Source organism: Maniola hyperantus, chromosome 6, assembly GCF_902806685.2.
Source record: "Maniola hyperantus chromosome 6, iAphHyp1.2, whole genome shotgun sequence".
Classification (NCBI taxonomy): domain Eukaryota; kingdom Metazoa; phylum Arthropoda; class Insecta; order Lepidoptera; family Nymphalidae; genus Maniola; species Maniola hyperantus.
In genome coordinates, this window is record NC_048541.1 from 607780 (window position 1) to 633261 (window position 25482).

At 39.3% G+C, this 25482-nt stretch overlaps 1 protein-coding gene across 9 annotated transcripts in view; it reads right to left on the bottom strand.

Moving 5' to 3' along the window:
- The window catches only part of LOC117982754 (protein O-mannosyl-transferase TMTC1-like), a 186241-nt gene that overhangs the window by 77247 nt on the left and 83512 nt on the right, over nt 1-25482 (bottom strand). For all 9 annotated transcript variants that reach the window (XM_069499273.1, XM_069499272.1, XM_069499271.1 and 6 more), the window contains exon 4: nt 5807-5984. In XM_069499273.1, coding sequence (XP_069355374.1) covers nt 5807-5984 — 178 coding nt within the window. The remainder of the gene's footprint in view (nt 1-5806; nt 5985-25482) is intronic.

The following is a 25482-nucleotide window of genomic DNA, read 5'->3' on the forward strand; positions in this document are numbered from 1 at the left end:
TTTTGCAATATAGATGGACTAACGTAGGAGTCTTTGAAGCTACTTACTAATAAAAGATTCACTTAAATCCCATCCCATTATAAGTTTCTACGCGGCATCAAACAAGCATATCTATCTAAAACAATAATTCCGTTCTTTAATAACCTCTAAATTGGAAACGCTAATCTTGTTCAGAGAAACAGCATAAATGATGAACTTTGAAACGTGAAAATGAGCACTAATAAGCCTTGTAGTTGTCAAAGGAAGATAGTTATCAATTAGATATATTATTAATATCCTAGGTTTGAACTGAGCTGGATCGGAAACTAATTCAAGTCTAGCGTCAGATTCTTGCCTTCAGCTATGAATCAATCTATGTAGAACAACCTTGTTTGTCAATTTGAGCTCAGATATTAAGCTTCGAGTAGACACTAGATAGTACAAACTTTGGACTAGTGTTTGATTCAAATTATTGTTATTAGGTACTAGCTGACCCGCCCCGGCTTCGCTCGGGTGGAATTTAGAAAATCGAGGTGGGGGTTGAATTTCCAAAAATCCTGAAATAGGTACCTACATATTTCTTCATTTGTTGCCGAAAACCCAAATACCAATTTTCATGCAAATAACTTGAAAAATGACGGACTTTCATACAAACTTTCATCCCCTATTTAACCCCCTTGGTAGTAGAATTTCCAAAAATCGTGAAATACGTATTTTTTTATTTTTAACCGAAAACTTAAATACCAATTTTCATCGATGTAACCTCAAAAATGACGGACTGTCATACAAACTTCCATCCCCCATTTAACCCACTTAGGGGTGGAATTAAATAAAATCCTTTCTTAGTAGATACTTACTCTTTACACACCCTCCAAATGTTAGTCAGTCAGTCATTCAGGACTTTGAATTTTATATATATAGATTATTTAGTAGGTAGGACGCCCCGCACATCCGCACAGCCCCCGCGCTAACCCGGTGCGGCATAGCGTGGGTGACGTGTGAGTGTGCGCCCCCCCCCCCCCCCCCCCCGTCTCATACTCCGAGTGCCATCTCAACCAGTCGCTTACTATAGGTGCATGTCTACCGCGAAACACTAACGCGAGACTAACAGATCGCTATTGTGTTGACTTCTTCTTCTTCTCAATCGTTCACTCTTGACAGAGTGGTCGTGGCTATGATTCTCACTGCTGCTCGTGCGATCTCCGTCCAGCGACTTCTGTTAGTGACATTATGTGCACACACGGAGACAGGCGTGTTTGTTGCGGATCGGATAGTCCGTTCGCCTAGGTAGGGAACGCCCACGTGGACGTGTGCCCACCACTCGACCTTGTACCACGAGGTGTTCGATGGTACCATCTCTTCCTTGTAATGTTCCCAAAGAACTTGAGGATTCGCAATTATTGTACTAGTGACGAAAGCCTTTGATTTATTTTCAGTTCTTTGAGAATGGAGACGTTTGTACGATGTGCGGTCCATTTTATACTTAAAAGGCGTCTCCAGCACCACATTTCTAGAGCGTCGATCTTTCGCCGGTCGGTTTGTCTTCGGGTCCACGTCTCAGCCACGTATAGATAGATCGGAAAGACAAAACATTTCTTTTTGTAATTCTTCTTCTTTTGCAATTGTGTGGACATAATATAGGCTTAAATCGCTATCGAGGCGCTGTGGATCAAACTCGCTGCGTGTGTCGGCCATCACGCCATCCGTCGCTCGCCGACGGATGGCGCGACGTAACGGGATTTCAAGAAGTTTTAACCCTTTTCTCTGAGCCCCCCGCTTCTCATTTCCAACTCAACTGTATTAAAATACAAGACTGCCTTTAGTGGTATTGTTTTACATTTTTATTCTTTTTATATTCCTCTTCTTGGCATAAATAAATTGAACTTTTTGCGTCACAATGGGGCCGATTCTCTAGTACACAATCTCTAAACTAAACTAAATTAACAGGTCTAAATCTAGTGCTATCCTTTTCTGCAAGCAATATTATGAAAGGGATAGCAATAGATTTAGACGTGTCATTTTAGTTTAGTTTAGAGATTGTGTACAATGGAATTAGCCACAGTGACACATTATAATCATCATCATCATCATCAACCATTAGACATAGGTCTCTTGTAGGGACTTCCACACGCCGCGGTCTTGCGCCGCCTGGATCCAGCGGCTCCCTGCGACTCGTCTGATTGTAATACATTATAATATTATCAAAACTACCTACTATAGTGTAGTACTATAGTATAGTAAGACTTTACCTACCTGTGCTATAATTTATTGCTTTCGGACACTACTCCGAAAAGTAGAGGTAGGTACGTGTCCGGAATCGAACCCCCGACTCTCAAGTATTTTTCTTATTTTTATTCAGATACAAATTAGCCCGTGACTGCAATCTCACCTGGTGGTAAGTGATGTTGCAGTCTAAACTGGAAGTAGGAAGCGAGTAGGAGGAAAGAATAAAGAAAACTCTTAAAATAATAGAAAACATGCATGTTATTGTATAACGTATGAATAACTTTACCACAAGAGCCTAGTTATTCCGCAGCAGTAATGCAGTTGCGAGAATAAACACAGATTAGCTATCTTACAGTGGGGAAAATATTATGACCTTTGTGGGCAACACCACGTTTCAAGTCCGGTGTTGGTTGCTACGTCGGCGTTCACCGCCCCTCCGCCGATACGAAAAAATGGCGGGAGAGCGCGCGACGAGGACGCGACCGGCGACGTGGGGCGACACTTTTAATTTAGAGTTTAGACTCGGACTGAGTAACAGTGTGGCTAATTCCGTTGTACACAATCTCTAAACTAAACTTTGACGACCTCCCTGGCGCAGTGGTGAGCGCTGTGGTCTTATTAGTGGGAGGTCCCGGGTTCGATTCCTGGCAGGGGTTTGGAATTTTATAATTTCTAAATTTCTGGTCTGGTCTGGTGGGAGGCTTCGGCCGTGGCTAGTTACCACCCTACCGGCAAAGCCGTGCCGCCAAGCGATATAGCGTTCCGGTACGATGCCGTGTAGAAACCAAAGGGGTATGGGTTTAATAAAAACTGCCATACCCCTTCCAGGTTAGCCCGCTATCATCTTAGACTGCATCATCACTTACCATCGGGTGAGATTGCAGTCAAGGGCTAACTTGTATCTAAATAAATAAAAATAAACTAAAATGGCACGTCCAAATCTATTGTTATCCCTTCCACAATGTTGCTTGCGAAAAAGGATAGCACTAGATTTAGACCTGTTAATTTAGTTTAGGCCCCATTATAGCATTATACGTGTTGTTTAAGTAATTGGGAGTTTGATTTTTATAACACCTTGTAGAACCACATACCTGATCTCTCAGTACATTAAAGTTTCAAGTTAATTTTCAATTTTTTTCAATTTGTTTAATTGTTTACAAAGACAATTTTACTCCTTAAAAATAATTCCCAATATTATGCTAGTTAACAATATGTGATCCTGCCAAAGGAGTGCTTAGACACTCGTACTAAGATACCTAACTTGTGTTACGTATTTTAACATGCCGTACGGGCGTACCAACTTGCTCAGGCAGGCGCCGCTGACGCGCGCACTCCGCACCCGCACACTTAATAGATGAAAGAATAGATATTTTTTGTTGCTCTCTGACTGAGCTCACAAGGATAGCAATGTGGATTATTAGTTATTCATAAGATAGCCGTTAAGTAGTAGATTAATAATTTTATTATCGTTGTAATTTTTTTTTATTTTTTTTTTATTTTAAGTATAATTGTTAATAGGTATAAGATAGATTAGAGTGCACTGTCGCATTAGGACTACCCTGTAAGGACAGTGCACATTATGGTATAATAATAAATAATAATAAATAATAATAAAATGCTTGTAGTTAAATTGAAGACACCAAAAGTTAGTGTAGTTATTAATCCATGGTAAACAGTTAACCAACTGTGTCGTTATTTTATAAACTGTGGTACAGGAACGCTTCGCGTATTTTTGCCGCGTCTTGCAATTGCTTTGGATATGACATTCCGCTCGTACGTGCATTTGAAATCGCTCGCATGTTTACCATATTATTATGCGAAGCTCGTGAGAAGTAGGTAAAAAAAATTATTTAGTGGCATTAGTACCTATTTCTAAAATACTAGCTTATGCTCGCGACTTAGTCAGCGTGGAGTACACAAATTTCAAACCCCTATTTCACCCCCTTAGGGGTTGAATTTTCAAAAATCCTTTCTTAGCGGATGCCTACGTCATAATGTATATCTGAGTACCAAATTTCAGTCCGATCCGTCCAGTAGTTTGAGCTGTGCGTTGATAGATCAGTCAGTCAGTCACCTTTTCTTTTTATACCTTTAGACTAGCAATCCGCCCCGGATTCGCATGGGTGCTTGTGGATAGGTACTTATGTAGTATTAGTGTGGTTATTTTGTTATATTTCAAAAGAATAAGATAGCATTTTGGTTTTTTTTTTTTTTTTAAAAGAACATTAGCCCCATGTTAAATGACTAATATTTCCCTTTCCTCTCCAACTAAGCGTCAGGCTTAGTTAAATATCACTTGCTTCAACGGTGAAGGACAACATCGTGAGGTCACCTACTTGCCTTGCCTGAGAGTTCTCTATTATTCTCAATGGTATGAGAAGTCTGCTAATGCGCAGAATTCTGCTTCTCATTCTGTGAAGAGACCCGTGCTCCGTAAGTACCTAGTAAGTCGGTGATCGGTTGGTGATTATGATCTTATTAATATCTCCAAAACAGTCTTCTTACATATCTATCTATTAATGATTAATCAGTAACACTAATCGTTTGTTTTGCATGCAACATTGTGGCTAATTCTGTTGTACACAATCTCTAAACTAAACTAAAATGGCACGTCTAAACCTATTGCTATCCCTATCATAATGTTGCTTGCGGAAAAGGATAGCACTAGATTTAGACCTTCTAATTTAGTGTAGTTTAGAGATTGTGTACAAGAGAATCGGCTCCATTGTAGGTACATTATCTATTTTTTAGTCGCCATTAAACTAGTTACGAAGACACCCTTGTTTGTTTGAAAGAAGATCTCGTCAAATGATAGTGAATAGTTAGAACCCTATTGTAGTGAATAGTTCTAGTAAAATCTAAATGGAACAGTTTGTCCGTGTATATTTGTAGGCAACACTAAATAAACTCGGCTGCAGCTCGTTAGTCGCCGGCGACGTGTCTGCTCTGTGCGGCGACGAGCGCCGCTCGTTATCGCCGTCCACTCCACAGAAACTAATGCCTGTATCTACAAGTAGGAAAGACAAACACAATATAAACACCACTTTATATTCTGAGATACTACCTACTAACAAAACGACTTGGAGCAATATTAATAGAAGGAAGCGATTTCTGCAAAGTAACGGCTGCTTCTATACAACGAGTGAAGCGAGTTCGCTGAGTCTACTTTCTGTCTGTCAGGGCCTTATTACTTCTGAATAAGAGTTCAACCCGCGACTTCGTCCGCGTGGATTTAGGTTTTTAAAAATCCTGTGAGAACTCTTAAATTTTCCGGGATGAAAAGTAACCTATGTCCTTTCCCGCGATGTAAGCTATCTCTATACTAAATTTCGTCAAAATCGGTTGAACGGTTGAGCCGTGAAAAGCTAGCAGACAGACAGACAGATAAACAGACAGACAGACATTCACACTTTCGCATTTATAATATTAGTATGGATTATTTCAGGGTGGTTCTCATACGAAATAAGGGGAATTAAAGTGGGGATTAATTTGACGCTCTGCGAGCGTTTCACAAGTAATGCACCTAATTGAATTTTGAACCGTCAAAATTCTACCACGCATTGGTTCAAAAGGCCTTATGGTAAGGTAATGGTAAACTTACCGCTTCAGTGTGTACAGGGTGCACGGCGAAAAGCAACGCAGCGAGCGCGGCGAAGGGGCGCTGCAGACGCGCGACTACCGCGCCGGCACGCGCGACCAACGCGCAGCACGCCGCGTGCAGCGCCACGTTGCACGCGTGCCACCACCAGGCCGACAGCCCGCAGAGCGCGTAGTTTAGTCTGAAAGATAAAGTATGTATTTACTATGCATATATTTTGTTAATTACGAATCTTTTATGTCTAGAATTCGTGATAGCTTAGTGGTTAAGAGGTTTGAGCGTGCGACGTGGCTGAGTTTGTTGTAGGCTCTTCTCAGACTTGGGCGCGTTTGGATCCCTCGTAGCTTTAGTTTTAAGTACGTAATTAATTTTCCCCACTATATCATCTTACAAATTAACAATTTTGACTACAAGTAAGCGTAACATGTTGCCTATTCTGAATAAATAAAATAAAAAATAAAACAAAATAAATAACTTGACTCTGGCTTTGCCTCCTATTCGGGAGGCTGAGGAATCTCTAACTTTTCGGAGTCATTTAAATGCCTATCACGGGACTTTGGTGAAGGAAAACATCGCGAGGAAACCTGCCTGAAAGTTCTCCATAATGTTCTTAAAAGTGTATGAATTCTGACAATCCGCACTACACCCTTCTCATTCTGAGAGGAGACCCATGGTCAATAGTGGCCGGCAATGAGTTGATCAAGATGAAGCTAAGTGGACAACTTGTAAATGGGTAGAAAGGGCCTGTCATGAATAGTACAAAGGCATTTCATACCCAGTTGAAGCGTGTATTTAACCTTCAAAACGGTGCCTATATTTTGCCTTTGGTTACCAAAAAACGTCACTCGGCTAGCGTGTTGTTGACGTCAAAGTGATAAACGTGGAGAACAAAGCAGCATCACGCCGCGACAGCTGTGACGTCACGACGACGGTTCGGAATGCCCCGCTTTACATAGTTTTGCGGCTTGCGGCTCCTTCATTTCGCGACATTTCCACTTGACTGATCTGTGTCTTGTCGTTGTGTGCGAATGCCTTTATTTTTTTACTAAAAGCTTTGCAATAATAAGGTACATAAAGCATACAAAGAAATAGAAGCTTTTAATTGTGCTAGCAAAGCTACCCCTACCCTACCCTAAGTCGTCGATAGATGTCTGAATTTGGCATTACTTTTGGTCCTAATTTGGCATTGCTTTTTCCATGTATCGTATACATCGACGATCGTGCCATATTGAAAATCGTGTACCTATCCAAAACACTTAATTTTTGTTAGTGTGCATTTAAATTTTAAGAGCCTCAATAGCTCAACGGGTAAAGGAGTGGACTGAAAACCGAATGGTCGACGGTTCGAACCACGCCCGTTGCACTATTGTCGTAGCTACTCCTAGCACAAGCTTGACGCATAGTTGGAGAGGAAAGGGGAATATTAGTCATTTAATATGGCTAATATTCTTTTTAAAAAAAAACCTCGTTACCAATATGAAACTGTCGTTTTGGAAACTGCTGGATGACCCGTCCAGAATAACCCCAATATTGACGTTTTTTTAGGGTTCCGTACCTCAAAAGGAAAAACGAAACCCTTATAGGATCACTTTGTTGTCTGTCTATCTGTCTGTTTGTCTGTCTGTCAAGAAACTTACAGGGTACTTCCCGTTGACCTAGAATCATGAAATTTGGCAGGTAGGTAGATATTATAGCTGACATTTGGGGAAAAATCTGAAAACCGTAAATTTAGGGTTAGATTAGATCACACAAAAAAAAATTAAATTGTGGTCATGAACTGATAATTAGTATTTTCAACTTTCGAAGTGAGTGACTATATCAAGTGGGGTATCATAATGAAAGGTCTTCACCTGTAAATTCTAAAACAGATTTTTATTTATTTTTATGCATCATAGTTTTTGAATTATCGTGCAAAATGTCGAAAAAATACGACTGTAGTACGGAACCCTCATTGCGCGAGCCTGACTCGCACTTGGTCGGTTTTTTTTAAATGAAGCAATTTCCGAGGAAGTGGAAGAAAACATAATATTTTTCTTAAAAACATCCCCATAATTCGTAGTTCTTGCAAATTATTTGTAAAGCAGTGGAAAGGACGCTGGTTCTTACCGTCGCGTCGCCAATGGGTAGTAACTTCATATTACGGTAAGTACATTTTATCTCGCACCACCCCATTCCTTACTATTACCCCGAGATACAGAGAACTTAGCGTTTACTAGAACGTATGTATTTTTAATGGTGGAAAATGTGGCTTTAATTTTACGTTTCACGTGCTGATAAGAACACAAGAACAAACTGTTTTCCAATAAAAACATTTTACTATATAAACTAAGATAAGTCAATGGACCGATGCTTAGCTTCTGCCCGCGGCTTCGCCCGCGTGGCCTACAGGAAACAAATGGCATTTTTTTTCAGAAACAAACATTAGGTATAACATCACGACACGCACTCTGAACAGCGCCGAATAACACATATAACCTTCCAACCCCCATTTCACTCCTTTAGGGGGGGGGGATTTTCTCATAGTCGTTTCTTAGCTGACACCTAACCTCAAGAAAAAACCTACTTTCCAAATTTCAAGTCAATTATAATATCAATAATTAAAACTTTCCCATACAAATTTACATCCCCTATTTTACCACCCTTATGGTCAAATTTTAGAAAAATCTTGAAACACGTATTTCTTCATTTGTGACCGAAAACCCAAATACCAATTTTCATGCAAATAACTTGAAAAATGACCGACTTTCATACAAACTTCCATCCCCCATTTAACCCACTTAGGGATGGAATTTCGAAAAATCCTTTCTTATTGGATACCTACTCTTCACAATTAATAGACCCTCCAAATTTCATGTCTTTAGGACCAGCGGTTTGGGCCGTGCGTTGATATCTATGTCAGTCAGTCAGTCAGTCAGTCAGTCAGGAGTTTGAATTTTATATATATAGATTAATATAAGTCCCGCAAACTGCTATTACGCTAGAACTATATAATCATCATAACATTTTAATAACAATGTAATAAGTGATCACAAAACATCCTCATCCAATAAACCTAAACAATAATTAACGGTAAACGCATAAATAAAAATAACGCTAAATGATACGACATAGGGGAGAGCCGTAATTAATTTCGTGGACCCGAGCTTCCCACGGTTATTGCGCCAAACGACTATTTGCTGGAGGCATTCAATTTAATGGGTTCAGGGTCGCGGCCCTATACGCTGTACCTACGGGGAGATATGATTCATTGCTGCCTCGGATTTGGGGAATAGCTGAGTTTGTAGAAACCTAGAGGTATATCGTTAGTTTTAGTATACGCAAAAACCGGCCAAGTGCGAGTCAGGCTCGCGCGACGAGGGTTCCGTAAATCCGTACCTACTACAGTCGTATTTTTCCGACATTTTGCACGATAATTCAAAAAATTATGATGCATAAAAATAAATAAAATTCTGTGTTAGAATGATCTTTCATTCGATACCCCACTTGAAATCTCGACTACTCGAACTATTTTGAAAATTTAAAATACTAATTAGTAGTTCATGACCACAAATTAAATTTTTTGTGTAATTCACGGTTTTCACAAATTCACGGTTTTCAGATTTTTCCCCTAATGTCTGCTATAAGACCTACCTACCTGCCAAATTTCATGATTCTAGGCCAACGGGAAGTACCCTGTAGGTTTCTTGACAGACAGACAGACAGACAACAAAGTGATCCTATAAGGGTTCCGTTTTTCCTTTTGAGGAACAAAACCCTAAAAAGTAGGTAATAAAGCATTTAATAGACAAATACTTTTAAAATAATTTTAAAATAGTGAATCACGTAAGAATGCGATCTAACTTTGTAGCTTTGTGTCTTTTGTCACCATAACTCGCGGCGCAAAGTTGTACACGAAATTGTAGAAAGCACTTAGAGCTAAAGTCTTGCACGGCGGCGCCCTAAATTCCCAACAACGTTAAAGGATGTATGGGCGACGTCTTAAATGGGCCTTGCATTGTCTGTCGAGGCGCCCTAATGGTTTTGTGGCTAAAACAGAGATTTTCCTAATGCTGGGATTGCTTTGTGTTAAATGTCCTTTTAAACGTGAGACGTTGAGGATAATGGCGACTACGACTTGTCCGGCTTTGTTCTGATAGTCTATGATAGTCTAAATATATAAAAGGAAAAGGTGACTTGAATAGAATAGAATATGTTTTATTCAAGTAAACTTTTTTTTACAACTGCTTTTGAATAGTCGGGTAGTTTTAATTTACCACTGGTTCGGAATGCCACTCCTACCGAGAAGAACCAGCAAGAAACTCGGCGGTTGCTCTTTTTAATTTTTTAATTTTTCAATTGACATGACTGACTGACTGATCTATCTACGCACAGCTCAAACTACTGGACGGATCGGGCTGTTGGCATGCAGATAGCTATTACGACGTAGGCATCTGCTAAGTAAGGTTTTTGACAATTCAACCCCTAAGGGGGTGAAATAGGGGTTTGAAATTTGTGTAGTCCACGCGGACGAAGTCGCGAGCATAAGCTAGTGTGGTGTAATAATTCTCGAATTTGATTTTGACTAAGAGTCCTAAAACTAACTATACCCTAATAATAAATATTATCATGGAAATCATTCTTCCGTATATTGAAATAATACTCACAATAATAATATGAAATTGGGTATTTTACGAAGCAAACATTTCTAGAATGTTCTTGTAAAAACATGGCGATAGTTCGAATTATATTATACAGTTCATATTATATTATACAGTCGGTATACGAGTAGATATACTCGTACAAACAAGAAAATAAGAGCTTTACCGACTCGACTTTACATTATTACAGTTTTAGCTGTTCCTAAAGTTAAAATTTGTTCTTTAGTAAAAGAACAGTATAGAAGTATGTAAACAGTAGACTTTGTGTTTATTTTACAGTTTAAAGCTATAAGTATTTAAACTTGTAGAACTTTGTCAATATATAATTTCTCCTTATTTTATTACAAGAAAACCGACTTCTAAAACCACAACAAAGTAAAAAATATCTATTTTCCAGAAACCTCGAAAAATCGGTGTACATAGGAACATATAAAAACGAGCAGAGTTGAGAGCAACCTCGTTTTTGGAAGTCGGTTAAAAAGGAGTAGGTAAATCAGATTTTTGAATAACTTGTAGGTAGGTACTTTTATTTTGACCTTTTTATTAGGGTTCCGTACCTCAAAAGGAAAAACGAACCCTTATAGGATCACTTTGTTGTCTGTCTGTCTGTCTAGAAACCTACAGGGTACTTCCCGTTGATCTAGAATCATGAAATTTGGCAGGTAGGTAGATTTTATAGCTGACATTTGGGGAAAAACCTGAAATCTGACAGACATGATGAATCTATAGGGGTTCCGTTTTTTGCCATTCAGCTACGGAACCCTAATTATGCATAAGAATATATTTTTCTAAGTTGGTCGAAAATACTTGTAAAGCCTTATTTTTTGTTTTTAATTTCATGCCAACAAAATAAGTAGTCCATTGTTAATTCCTGGGAGGTTGAAAACAAAATAAAACAAATTCACTCGCTCGCGACAAATCAACCTAACTCTCCCTTTGTTCTTGTACTTACAAATTAAAAAACAACACAAACACAAAACAAGCCCAACCGCGCCCTCTACTTGTGTCCATTTCGTTTGCGAGGTTTCAAGGGAACAAACAAATAAGTAAATATAAATAAGCTCATTTTTAGGGTTCCGTACCTCAAAAGGAAAATGGAATCCTTACAGGATCACTTTGTTGTCTGTCTGTCTGTCAAGAAACGTACAGGGTAGGTCTTATAGGAGACATTTGAGGGGAAAATTATTCTAGTTTTAAATAGGTTTCTTGAGAGACCGACAGACAGACAGACAACAAATTGATCCTATAAGGGTTCCGTTTTTCCTTTTGAGGTAGGGTACCCTAAAAATTATTCAAAATACAGCTTTTGTCATACAGGTTTCTAGGTAGAGTTGGGAAACAGGAAAGCAAATTTTATTCATTTAGAAAATTCTCTGGTCTTGCGATGTCGTTTATTGTCAAGTTCGGGATAAAAGTTTGAATTTTATATTCGAGTTTTCGCTTTAGGACGGGAAATTGGAACCTTCAAGTAACCTACTTATTGATTTAGGTGTATCATCATCATCATCAACCGATATACGTTCACTGATGGCCATAGGTCTCTTGTAGAAACTTCCACACGCTACGGTCTTGCGCCGCCTGCATCCAGCGGCTCCCTGCGACTCGTCTGGTCGTCCGTCCAGCTAGTGGGGGGGTCTCTCAACGCTGCGTCTTCCGGTGCGAGGTCACCATTGCAGCACCTTGGGACCCCAACGTCTATCAGTTTTCCGAACTATGTGCCCTGCCCATTAATTACCATTTCAGCTTCGCAACCCGTTGAGCTATGTCGGTTACTCTGGTATTCATACGGATCTCCTCATTTCTGATTTGATCACATAGAGAAACTCCATCACCCGCTGAGTGTGTAAAAGGTGTGTTATACTGTTTTAAAAAACGGCTAAATATTAAGCAAAAATTGTGATTAAATTTGTAAAATGTGGTGCTTACATTATTAACAATTCATAGAAAACGCTTACTGATGTATTAACATAGAAAACTTGAAACTTGAAATTTTGAACGGTTCTCTTTAAAGGTAATGCAAAATTTTGAGAAACTAGGTAGGACCAATGGATTTTCAAAAAACCGAAATCCACGCGGACGAATTCACGAGCATCAACTAGTCAAAATATAAAAATCTTAATATAAAAATGTTGAGCATGGCTTTGGCCTAGTTGAACTTAATTCAAGGTCCCAAAGACGAAAAGGTCTTGTTAAACGAAAATTCACACCCTAATACTATTACAACTTCCTAAGTCAAAGTCAATGTCAAAATCAAATAATTTATTCAAAATAGGTAATAAATTACACTTTTTGATGGTCGGTTGTTGGATTTGTAAGATTATAATAGTGGTGATAATTTTCCAAGCTACGAGGGTTCCAAACGCGCCCGCAGGTCTAACAAACCCAGCCGGGTATTTTTTTATCATAACTACTTTACAAAATCACTCTACAATCATATCTAGCAACTACAAGAAGTAACTTACAGTTTTTAGTCGGGAAACGAATACCTTTAATACCTTAGTATTTTTACCTGAGAAATTAATTAAACTTCGCGAAAGGGGAATTCGAAACTAGTTTAAACTTGAATCTGTAGTTAGATGAGCTTTTCATTCCCTCGTTTCTCTGAAAATGAGACGGAGAAATGTAGGAATGAGTTTTTATAAGAATCATCTGAGTTCTGACACTTTTATTAGGTACAGAGTGCCAAGAAAAAAGGGGATAGGTAGGTATTAGGTAAGTAAGTAAACTTTATAATATGGAAAAATATTTGTACAATCGTAATTACTATTACTTATTTAGTTTCAGAACGTCGATGTTAATGATGAAAAAAACCTGTGCAAAAGTGTGTGTGTGCCCTGTGAAAAGGGACTCCGGACGGGTTCGAAACACAATTTAATTTTTTTTGTGTGATGTAACCACAAATTCACGATTTTCAGATTTTTCCCCGAATGTATGCTATAAGACCTACCTACTTGCCAAATTTCATGATTCTAGGTCAACGGGAAGTACCCTGTAGGTTTCTTCACAGACAGACAGACAACAAAGTGATCCTATAAGGGTTTTGTTTTTCCTTTTGAGGTGCGGAACCCTAAAAATACTTTTTCTTATCCATGTAATAATCTTAGATTAAGACGAAATCGCCGTATTAATGTGTTACATATTTACACCGTAATCGCCGTATCATTAGGGCTGTGCTATTTAATCTAGTGTGAGAATGAATGCGTCCGCAAATAGTCGTTCAGCGCAATAACTGAGGAAGTTTGCCGACAATTAGCTAGGGTCAGCCCTACACGTCCTTACTTTTTATTATTATTGGAACCTTGCGTTAACGACTAGCTAGTGCCCTTGACTTTATCCGCGTAGATTTAGGTTTTAGAAATCCCGTGGGTTCTCTTCGAATTTTCCCTATTAAAAGTAGCTTTTCTTAACTATATCCATGCAAAAATGACGTTGATCCATTGTTTTATAGTGGCATGATTGAAGGACCACCAAAACTTTGCTTTGCATAAGGGGATAAGTTGAGTTGCGCCTGAATGAGAAAAAAAGTAAAATAAATAAAGAGTATTCTTGAAGAAAAAATATTTTGTATTTTGTGTATTATACATGAATTAATCTTAGAATCACCGTATTAATGTGTTACATATTTACACCATAATCGCCGTAGGTACCATTAGGGCTGTGCTATTTAATATAGCGTGAGAATGAATGCGTCCGCAAACAGTCGTTCAGCGCAATAACTGAGGAAGTTTGCCGACAACTAGCTAGGGTCAGCCCTACACGTGTTTACCTTTTATTATTATTGGAACCTTAATTTAATTAATGACTCCCACGAGCATTATGAATAGTTAGAGTAAGTTTTTAATTTAGTAGGATTCTTCTTCCTGCGTCGCTCCCTCAATTTTGGGGATCGTGGCTGGCTCCCCTTAGGTATTCTTACAGTAGCTTCCCAATATATTTACAATAATATAATTTTTGTACGACAAAACATTCACAGTTACAAAAAAATCAGCGATCTCCATGATAGGCAAACTAGAAACAGAAATAAGCTAGCTACTCCTGCGCTCCGCCTCTGGAAGGTGCGAAAGTCATTTGTGGGAATGAGTGTAATATTTTATAATAAAATTCCACAAGCAATTTTAGACTTGCCTTTACACAAGTTTAAAAAATGTGTTAAAAATATGCTCCTAAAAAAAGCATATTATACAGTCGCAGACTATGTAAACGATAAAAAAGCTTGGATTTGACTCGCTCCAGCAATGCACGGGGCTGCAATGGCTTGTATAGTACGTTATAATAACATTGTAAATTGAAAAATTAAGATTTAAAAAGAGCAACTGCCGAGTTTCTTGCTGGTTCTTCTCGGTAGGAACGGCATTCCGAACCAGTGGTAAATTAAAACTACCTGACTATTCACAAGCACTTTTAAAAGTTTACATGAATAAAAAAACATTCTATTCTATTCTATTCTATACAATATTTGCTACGTTTTTCCATTTCCCTCTTTTTGTTGCCGCGTGGATTGCATCGCAGATAGGTGTGTCTTTTATTTGGTCTGGCCAACGTCTCGTGCTGCGTCCGCGGATTTTAGTAGGATAAGTATTGGTAATAAGTACTAACATAGGTTAATTAATTGTTTTTTGTATTAACACACAATTATGGGTTATTAGAGCATGCCCGCGACTTCGTCCGCGTGGATTTCGGTTTTTTAAAATCCCGTGGGAACTCTTTGATTTTCCGGGATAAAAAGTAGCCTATGTCCTTCCCCGGGATGCAAGCTATCTCTGTACCAAATTACGTCAAAATCGGTTAAACGGCTGGGCCTTGAAAGGCTAGCAGATAGACAAACAGACAGACAGACACACTTTCGCATATAATATTAGTATGGATAGTATGGACGTTACGCCTAAAATAAAAGTTTGTGTAATAAAGCGATGTCATCACGATTGAAGCTTGAAATGATCATGAAGCCGAAAATCCGATTAACTGCCCAAAATATGGGCGGAAATTTGCAACGGGCAGGATTAATTACTGTCCCTAATCATTATAACGTATTCTGTGCCACGGACATCCTTATTTTAATGAGGGTATTAAAAATTCGATGAGGTCCATAGGCTTGTTAAATGTGTATTTTATTTTATGAAGTTCGCAGAAGGTGTGGATATGAGACCCGCTCATGTATACTCTGGTAAAATTAAAATCCGTAAATTTAAATTTAAACGTATCAAAATTAGGTGCGGAATAAATGACATATTGATGTCTCCACCACTCGCCATTTCTGTATAAACTATGCCTAAAGTACAGAGATACATGGAAAGTACATACTTGTATACTTCCATCTTTTATTTTTTATAAGTATGATTATTTATTTACTTACTGTGGGTCTAAGTGCTAAAAAAAATTTACGAGACATTTCACCGCGATTAATAGCCTCATCTGGTGACAGAAGGGCTGGCTCATTTTTGCGCAACGAATCAGCCTGGCTGTCCAGCGCGGAAATCTCCAGTATTCTTGGCACCAGTCCACGCGGGCATGATTTGTATAGCAGTTAAATAAGGCTAGCTTTAAGTTTTATTGTAATATTTTCAATCAAAAATAAAAAAAATATTTGCGTCATGTAGTAGCAAGGTAAAATAATACAAGGGCACATATGAATCGACGTGAACAAGTGTACAGACAGACATCCTCGCTCTCAGATAAGCTGCGAGGCAGAATATGCATAACAAATTTCATAGGCAAGGAAACTGCGATCTGAGTTTTAACCATTGATACCAAACAAAGATATTGTAGTTGTCTAAAAATTTACCAATTGTAGTGTCCAACCGAACATTTGGCTAAAAAAACCGCCTTTCGCCACTCCTCCGGCTTCGACTAAATTACCAAAGTGGGTCTGTACCCGTAATACAAGATTTTACGTCTCACCAAACGAAACCAAATTCGACAACCAGAGTCGAAATACTTCCGCGTTACAGTAAAATGGACCTAAACAGCCTTGAATTGATGTCAAATATTCAATGCCACTGATTTTAATTTCGCAATGTTTCCGCTTGGAGCGCTGGCTGTAGAAGTGTAGACAAATTTGAGCTTTAAAACAAGGAATTTAAGATCCAGTTTACTGTAACGCGGAAGTATTTCGACTCTCGAATTTGGTTTGGTTTGGTGAGACGTAAAATCTTGTACTACGGGGACTGGTTTTGGTCGAAATACGAACGTGAGAGCGGAATCGAATAGACGACGCGTGAGAGGCGGGGTTTACCCTGCGTTGCATTTTCCGGCAGCCATCCGGCTTAAGTAGTAAAAAACTTAAAATACCGGCCAAGTGCAAGTACTCGGGTATTTCTTTCGACATTTGCTCTAAAAATCAAAAACTGTTAGGCATAAAAATAATTAAAAATCTGTTTTAGAATGTACAGATAAAGCTTTTCATATAATACCCCACTTGGTATAGCTATCTTAGGTTGAAAATTGAAAATACTAAATTACTTGTTCATGTCATGAACCATCTATTATGTGGTGTCCCTTTTTTGGAATAGTTTTTTTTTTTTTGCAAATTTTGAACTACTTACTGATCCTCAACCAATAAAAAGATTGTTTGAACATTGATTAATCAAATCGCTCAGCAAGTGAATGATGTGCAAGTAAAGTGATTTTTCAACACCTTTTTAACGGTATTGTGTATATATTGTATTTTCATATCAGTGGTGTAGGTATTTCGGTGGCACATACATTTGCAATAAAATTTTACGACGGCATACGTGTTGCCGGAATGTTTTAACAAAAAAGTTACTAAATTGGATACGTGCCCTTCTGTTTACGTACCCGTATCAGCCGTATCACATAATTATTATATCCCTTTTCTTAATATTATAAAACAAAGTAGGTCCCCTAAGCTTTTTAGTGAGTTTTAATGTGGTTTTCACCATCATTTAGATTGACGTGTATTTTTGCAATAAAAAAGTATGAATTACTAGATGATGCCCGCGACTTCGTCCGCGTGGATCTAGGTTTTCAAAAATCCCGTGGGAACTCTTTGATTTTCCGGGATAAAAAGTAGCCTATGTCCTTCCCCGGGATGCAAGCTATCTCTGTACCAAATTTCGTCAAAATCGGTTGAACGGATGGCCCGTGAAAAGCTAGCAGACATACAAACAGACGGATAGTCAGACAGACAGACAGACAGACAGACAGGCAGACATACAGACAGACAGACACACTTTCGCATTTATAATATTAGTATGGATGAATTATGGCGACCTCCCTGGCGTAATGGTAAGCACTGTGGTCTTGCTAAGTGGGAGGTCCCGGGTTTGATTCCTTGCAGGGGTTTGGAATTTTATAATTTATAAATTTCTGGTCTGGTCTGGTGGGAGACTTCTGCCGTGGTTACTTACTACTCTATCGGCAAAGCCGTGCCGCCAAGCGATTAAGCGTTCCGGTACGATGCCGTGTAGAAACCAAAGGGGCATGGGTTTAGTAAAAACTGCCATACCCTTTCTAGGATAGCCCGCTTCCATCTTAGATTGCATCATCATTTACCACCAGGTGAGATTGCAGTTAAATGCTAGCTTATATCTGAATAAAAAAAAGGGATAGCAATACATTTAGCCCTGTCAGTATAGTTTTGTTTAGAAAGAGAGTTTTGAGTGTACCTACAACAGAACTCACTCACTTACTGTAAAATTCATTGTTTTGTACTTTTTCAGTTATTTTAGAATTCACTGTAAATACATAGGCAAGTTAAAATAGTTCCCCTGCGCTCGACTGTTCGTACATAAAACATTCACCTCAAATATGCTCCCGAATATTCCCACAAGCTCCTACCTTTACGTATATCATACCTATTTGTTTGTATACAGTACGCTTAGTGTAAGATTTCACGTCTCACCAAACGTTGCTAGAATTCGAGAGTCAAAACACAATACCGTCAAAGTAAAATGGATCTAAACAACCTTGAATTCAAGTCAAAAATTCAATGCCACTGATTTTAATTTCGCAACGTTTCCGCTTGGAGCACATTGGAGCTAACTACAGCCAGCGCTGTATAGCTACGATACGCTAGCAGCTAGCCTTATCTAATTACTGTACAAGTCATGCCCGCGTGGAATGGTAAAAAGAATACTGGCTGCATTTCCGCGCTGGACTGGACAGACAGGCTGATCCTTTGCGCAAAAAATGAGTCAACCCTTCTGTCACCAGATGAGGCTATTAACTCCGGTAAAATGTGATATCTACGTGATCAAGACAGAAATGAGGAGATTCTTATGAGAACCAGAGTAACCGACATAGCACAGTAGATGTGTAGACACACTTGAGCTTTAAAACAAGGCAGTTAAGATACATTTTACTATAATGCGGAAGGTTTTTGACACTCGAATACTCTCAACGTTAGTGAGACCTAAAATCTCGTACTAAGCGTACAGGATGAGTTATGTGAGAGGTATGTTTAAAGTTTGACAACCTTTCTAACGCAGCAGTGGTGAAGCGCTGTGGTCAAGCGGGACGTTTGGGGTTTGATTCCCGGACATTTACAACTTTCTAATTACCAAGCTTATGCCCGTGACTTCGTCCACGTGGACGGAACTCTTTGAATTTCCAAATCAAAACATAGGTTGGTAAACGGTAATCACGTAACAAATTGTCAGGTGAATTGTAGACATCTCGCGTCTCGTCCCTCGCTTCGTGCGAATAAGTATGTTATAAAATACTGGACCGTTACAGCATCGCTGTGCAGCGCAGCACAAAGCATACAATTATTACTTCAATCATTTCTTATCGTGCATGTCACACTGAAGCGGCGCTGCACAGCGCGTCGCGGCATTGAGAATATTGTGCCGCAAAGCGACCGCGGCTATCTTTTCCCCGTTGAAAACAAAAGCGTAATTTAAATTTTATTGGAACGCCGCGTCTACACTGTTGATAGCGCACTTGAGCGGGGTACCTATCGTGAGCGAATGTAAGCAGACGAGTGTGCTCACGGAATTACAGAGAACTTTTAATTACACCCGGAGATGCGACCTGATGCGACTCACGAGTTTCAAGTTTTTAATATCATGGTAAAAAAAAATCCAAACGAAGGGCTATTACACGAAATACAGGGTGTAACCAGAACGCTAGCAAAAACTTAGCGTTAATTGGGGCCGATTCTCTTGTACACAATCTCTAAACTAAACTAAATTAACAGATCTAAATCTAGTGCTATCCTTTTCCGCAAGCAACATTATGAAAGGGATAGCAATAGATTTAGACGTGCCATTTTAGTTTAGTTTAGAGATTGTGTACAAAGGAATTAGCCACATTATTATACTACCTAAACACAATCCAATACTAATAACCATTTGCGTCATTTTGTAGTTTTAGTGATTTAATATTTTTCAAACCCGCAATGTATAGCGTGCAAAACTCGGGTCAACGCCCCGCCTACAACGCGGCATTGACTCCGAGTGGTCTATTACGCAACGTTCGTTGACCTCTAGCGTCGGTCAGATATTTTATTTGCAATATATCGTAAGCTGTTACAAAATTATAGGATTTTTTAATATATTCCTTTCGCGTTTTTTTTTGTGGTATCTTATCAGTAATCATCAGTACCCGTAGTATAAGATTGTACGTCTCACCAAACGTAGCTAGAATTCGAGAGTCGAAACACAATAACATCAAAGTAAAATGGACCTAAAGAGCCTTGAATTGAAGTCAAAAATTCAATGCCACTGATTTTAATTTCGCAATGTTTCCGCTTGGAGCGCTGGCTGTAGATGTGTAGACAAACTTGAGCTTTAAAACAAGGCATTTAAATCCAGTTTCAGAAGTGTTTCGACTCTCGAATTCTAGCAACGTTTGGTGAGACGTAAAATCTTATACCTACTACGGGTACAGTACTATCACCTGTCTTCGTTTTTGCCAGCGTTCTGGTTACACTTTGTATTATAGCAAAGCGTTCTGGTTACACTTTGTATTATAGCACAGCGTTCTGGTTACACTTTGTATTATAGCACAGCGATTTCGTCTTAATCTGAGGCGACAAAATCAATAAAGCAGACTAGTATTTATAATATTTTAGCCAGAGTTATGTTATGCGCACAGTTGGTCGGCGTAGGGACGGAACAAGGGACGGTATGTGATCTTATTACATTATTCAGGCCAATCCGACCTCTTGTATGACAAGGTCGACAGTTCGAGAACATTCCTTTCAGCTGCTTACAATATACCAAGCATTTTTGTTCTCGAATAACGGCCAAAATGGTTTCGGCCAGCCGTAATATCATCGCATATTGTATTGTGCGAACGTTATAATACAATGAAAGGAATTGAGAAATATATATTATTTATTGTAGGTAGGTCAAATTGTGGTGCTTTTGACAGTTTATCGTGTAATTAGGTGATGGCTGCGACTTCTCTCGCGTAGTTTTTATGGTTCCGTACCTCAAAAAGAAAAAGAAAAAAAGTAAGTAGTAGTAAAAGTAAAGATTGTAATATTATGGCGGTTTGTTGGTTCTATTACACAACTCCGAATTTTAAGAAAACATATTATAACATAAAAAAATTGAGCAGGTAGGTAGGTACTTACCTATCTACTCAATTTGTACGTACTCACTCAAGTACAATTTAATAGTGAAACAACATTTTTAAAATGATTTTTTATAAAAAAAGAAAAAAAATATTATCACCTATGTCAAACCCATCAATTTATTAATTCAAGCGCAATGGTCAAGACTCAATAGGTCAGTACTTCAAGAGTGTCAAAAGATTTCAAAAAAATCACGCGCAATAAATCGAAAACTGATTAATTGCTCCTCGTATTCCCGAATTTCATCGAAAAAATCCGTGTAAAACTCCGATAAAGTACCCGGCCACCCTCGGCCGTACAATAGGTCATTAATTAGATTGACAGCCGGTGGTTGCGGGCAAAAAATATTAATTCCCGATATAAGCACACGTTTCGATGCCCTCCGCTTTAATTAAACGAATTAATCAACCTCCCCCCCTCCATCCTACTCCCCTCCCCTCTCACGCCAATCACATGACGGCGCACTTTGCCTCTCGTATACCGTGCGCTTAGTATGAGATTTTATACCACACTATAGTGGAGCCAAGTGCCCTGCACGTATTGTCTCGGCGTCCAATAAAATAGTGAACTGTATTACACGTTATATTTTTATTATTTAAGAGAATAACTAATAAATTAACTAAGACACAGATTCGTCTGACGTGGTCACTTTTTAGTCGTGTATATGAAAGTGTGTGGCCCGCTAGTCGTACGCGGTCGCGTAACACGCGAGCCGTTGCCGACGCGTGACCTTCTCATCGCGGCCGGATAACCGCGGCTATCCTGAACACACACCAACGTTGATAGAATGCGAGCGTCGACATACAATAACGTCAATATAAAATGAATCTAAAGATCTTGGATTTAAAATCGTAAATTTAGTACCATCTATTTTGATTTCTGAAGATTTATGGTGACCAATCAACATTGAGCTGTCCTGTGCTCAGCTAAGGTAACTTTCTGGTGCTATGTTTTTTCTGTAGAAAACAACATTGAGCTGCACGGTCTGCTGTGCGACTTGGACAGGGACTGCGACAGCGCGACATGCATGTGATCAAGTGTAAACGAGATAGAAAAAAGACTGCGCGAGCCAGCACGTATCACGTAATCCTTGCTGTGTTTTACTTTTAAACCAAGCACAGTCGTACAAAGCGCAGCACAGCAGTGTTTGTTTGTTTCTTCATTATAATCTTGAGGTGCGACAGAGCATAGCACAGCACAGTGCAGCATAGCTTAATGTTGATTGGTCACCAATTTCAACCAATTGGGTCCAATTTACTTTAACGCTGAAGTTTACGCTCGAATTCTATCAACGTTGGTGAGATGTGAAATCTCATACGTACTAAGCATGCTGAATTTTAATTATTACACGAAAACGTACTTCGGGTAAATGTATTTTTTTAAGTTTCTTTGAGCACTCTTAGAATATTAATATACTTGAAGGTATATTTTGCGAAGGCTTTTTGTTTAGGGAATTATGTCAAGCGGTATTTAATTAATAATTTTGTAGGAAAATTTTGGAATCGTTTAACGTATTTCTACGTACAAGGTAATGGAAATTATAATATCTAATTAGTTTTCGGGACAACGAATTTATGTTCGACGTTTCACCCTAAAATGTGTTATTTCAAGAAACCGAATAACAATATTAACCTTCAACCATTTGTTAACTTAATGTTTAATCACTACCCATAATAATCCATACTAATATTATAAATGCGAAAGTGTGTTTGTCTGTCTGTCTGCAAGCCTTTCACGGCCCATCCGTTCAACCGATTTTGACGAAATTTGGTACAGTGTTAGCTTGGATCCCGGGATAGGACATAGGCTACTTTTTATCCCGGAAAATCAAAGAGTTCCCATGGGATTCTAAAAAAAATATATACGATGCCCGCGACTTCGTCCGCGTGGATTTAGGTTTTTAAGAAGGCTCTGTAGGGCATCAATAGTTAGATATAATTATGCGAAAGTGTGTTTGTTTGCCCTTCAATCACGCCGCGCAACAGATCGGCGTGATTTTTTGCATGGATTTTGGATTTACTTAAAGACCTGGAGTTCCCACGGGATTTTATACCCAAATCAGCTAGTTATGAATACTTCCTTAAAAAAAGCTTTTAAATGTCGAAGCTTTTTAGAGAACGTAAGTACAGTGTTTTTAAATTATTGCAAGACTTGATGACAATCATACTTAAAAAACCGGCCAAGTGCGAGTCAGGCTCGCGCAACGAGGGTTCCGTACTACGGTCGTATATTTTCGACATTTTGCACGATAATTCAAAAACTATGATACATAAAAATAAACAAAAATCTGTTTTAGCATGCAGAGGTGAAGACCTTTCATATATTACCCCACTTGATATAGTTATCTTACTTGGAAAATTGAAAATACTAATTATTAGTTCATGACCACAAGTTAAATTGTTTGTGTGATGTAACCACAAATTCACGGTTTTTAGATTTTTCCCCGAATGTCAGCTATAAGACCTACCTACCAAATTTTATGATTCTAGGTCAACGGGAAGTACCTGTAGGTTTTTTGACAGACCGAAAGACAGACAGACAACAAAGTGATCCTATAAGGGTTCCGTTTTTCCTTTTGAGGTACGGAACCCTAAAAACCGGTAAAAGAAATATTTCAGAGTGAAAAAGAATACAATGCACAATTGAATTTCCCTTGAATATAATATATCATTTGAATTGCAATGAGATTCGCTTGCAGTTTTTGATGAATGTTTGTTTGAACCATCCGTCACTGCCAGCGTGCCAGCTCTGCGCGAACTGTTCGTCGACATGATGATTTATTTTAACTTTTCGCTCTAAATAATAATATTATTATCCTATCAGACAGATCTGTGCGCTAAATAGATGTAGGTGGTTTATCCAATTTATTCTCGATTCAATCAATGTCAGTTCAAAGCGGGGCCGAGTTAGTCAAATGGAATGAATAAGATTCTGCCGTGTCAGTCAGTCAGTACCTATTTCAAATAATACATTAATGCTTAAATTTTTAATACTAGCTCGCTCTGTGAAATTCAGGTCAAGCTTTGAGTATTATAAAATGAGATGAAAAATATTTATTTGATGTAGGGCAACATAATACAGCTCCTATGACACGAGTCTACTATTGGTTCGGAAAGTAGATTCTACTGAGATGAGTTCCCACCACTGACCTCTATTAATACACGCTGGACCTGCAATTGCCAACCTGTTTTTGAAGCAACTTGATTTTCGCCATTTTGGCGCTGGTAGCAGTGAGCGTCAGGTGAGCGTACTCGGAACGTTTATGTTTTTTTTTTTTTTTTTTGTTCTTCTTCTGGCTTTACACAGATTAGCCAATGTCAGGTAACGTTTAGTTTGTGATGAGGCATTTGTTAATGTCAACAATTAGTGTCAACACGAAGAACATCCATACTTCCATACTTAATATTATAAATGCGAAAGTGTGTCTGTCTGTCTGCTAGCTTTTCACAGATATACAATGAACCAAAAGCTTAATTTGCTATAATCCGCCGAAACAGGTCGAATCTGCATTGTGCAACATGCAGCATGCGAAATGCACCGCCTGCCCTCCCACTGCTAAACATGCAGGAAGAAGCAGCCACCAAGCAAGCAATACGCACCACCACCTTACAATTGTAAGGTCTACATCTCCTGAGGATGCTCCGGTGTGGGGGCGAAACGTGCGTCGAGTGTGTTTGGGATTTGAGTGGTGCTACGTGGCTATGTTTCGGCGGATTATAGCAAATTAAGCTTTTGGTTCATTGTATATCATGGACTTCCGCAAAGTAACGCATGCTTCTATATACAGCTTTTCACAGCTCATCTCTTCACTTTGTACGAGGACTTCCGATGCAAGATGCTGGATGGGATGGTGCATGCGGAGGTGGGCCCAGTATACTACCGGGACCTGGTCTCCTCGGAGGAGAACTTCCCAGGACTGCGGGAGTTCGCGCACGCGTGGCACAGGAGAAGGAGCTGCTCCGAAGTGCGGCAGCGACGACGGAGAAGAGGACGCGGAGAGCAGGAAGAGGAAGAGGAAGGAAGCGAGGAGGATGACGACGACGCGACGAGCTCAGAGGAGGGAAGCGAGAGTTAGATATCCAGATACGCAATAACAGGAGAGGATGTGGGAAACAGGAGACACCACGAACGGCGACGGGAATCTCCCGTATCTGTGACGTCTGCCCCAGAATGGGGAGAGTGACATAGTGGGGACAAGGAAGCAGATAGGAAAGAACTTGTAGGGAGTCAAGAAGGCGCCCCGGGAAAGAGCCACCGAGCAAGTACCGAACGGGCGCCCTCCCGCGTTTCGGCCCATATAACCGCAAGGTTGGTGGGGCCATGGGTGGTGGTGGGTTGTAGCTCATCTCTTCAACCGATTTTGACGAAATTTGGTATAGAGACAGCTTACCTACATCCCGGGGAAGGACATTGTCCTTTTATGCCGGAAAATAAAAGAGTTACCACGGGATTTCAAAAACCTTAATCAACGCGGGTGAAGCCGCGGGCCTCACCTAGTTTGA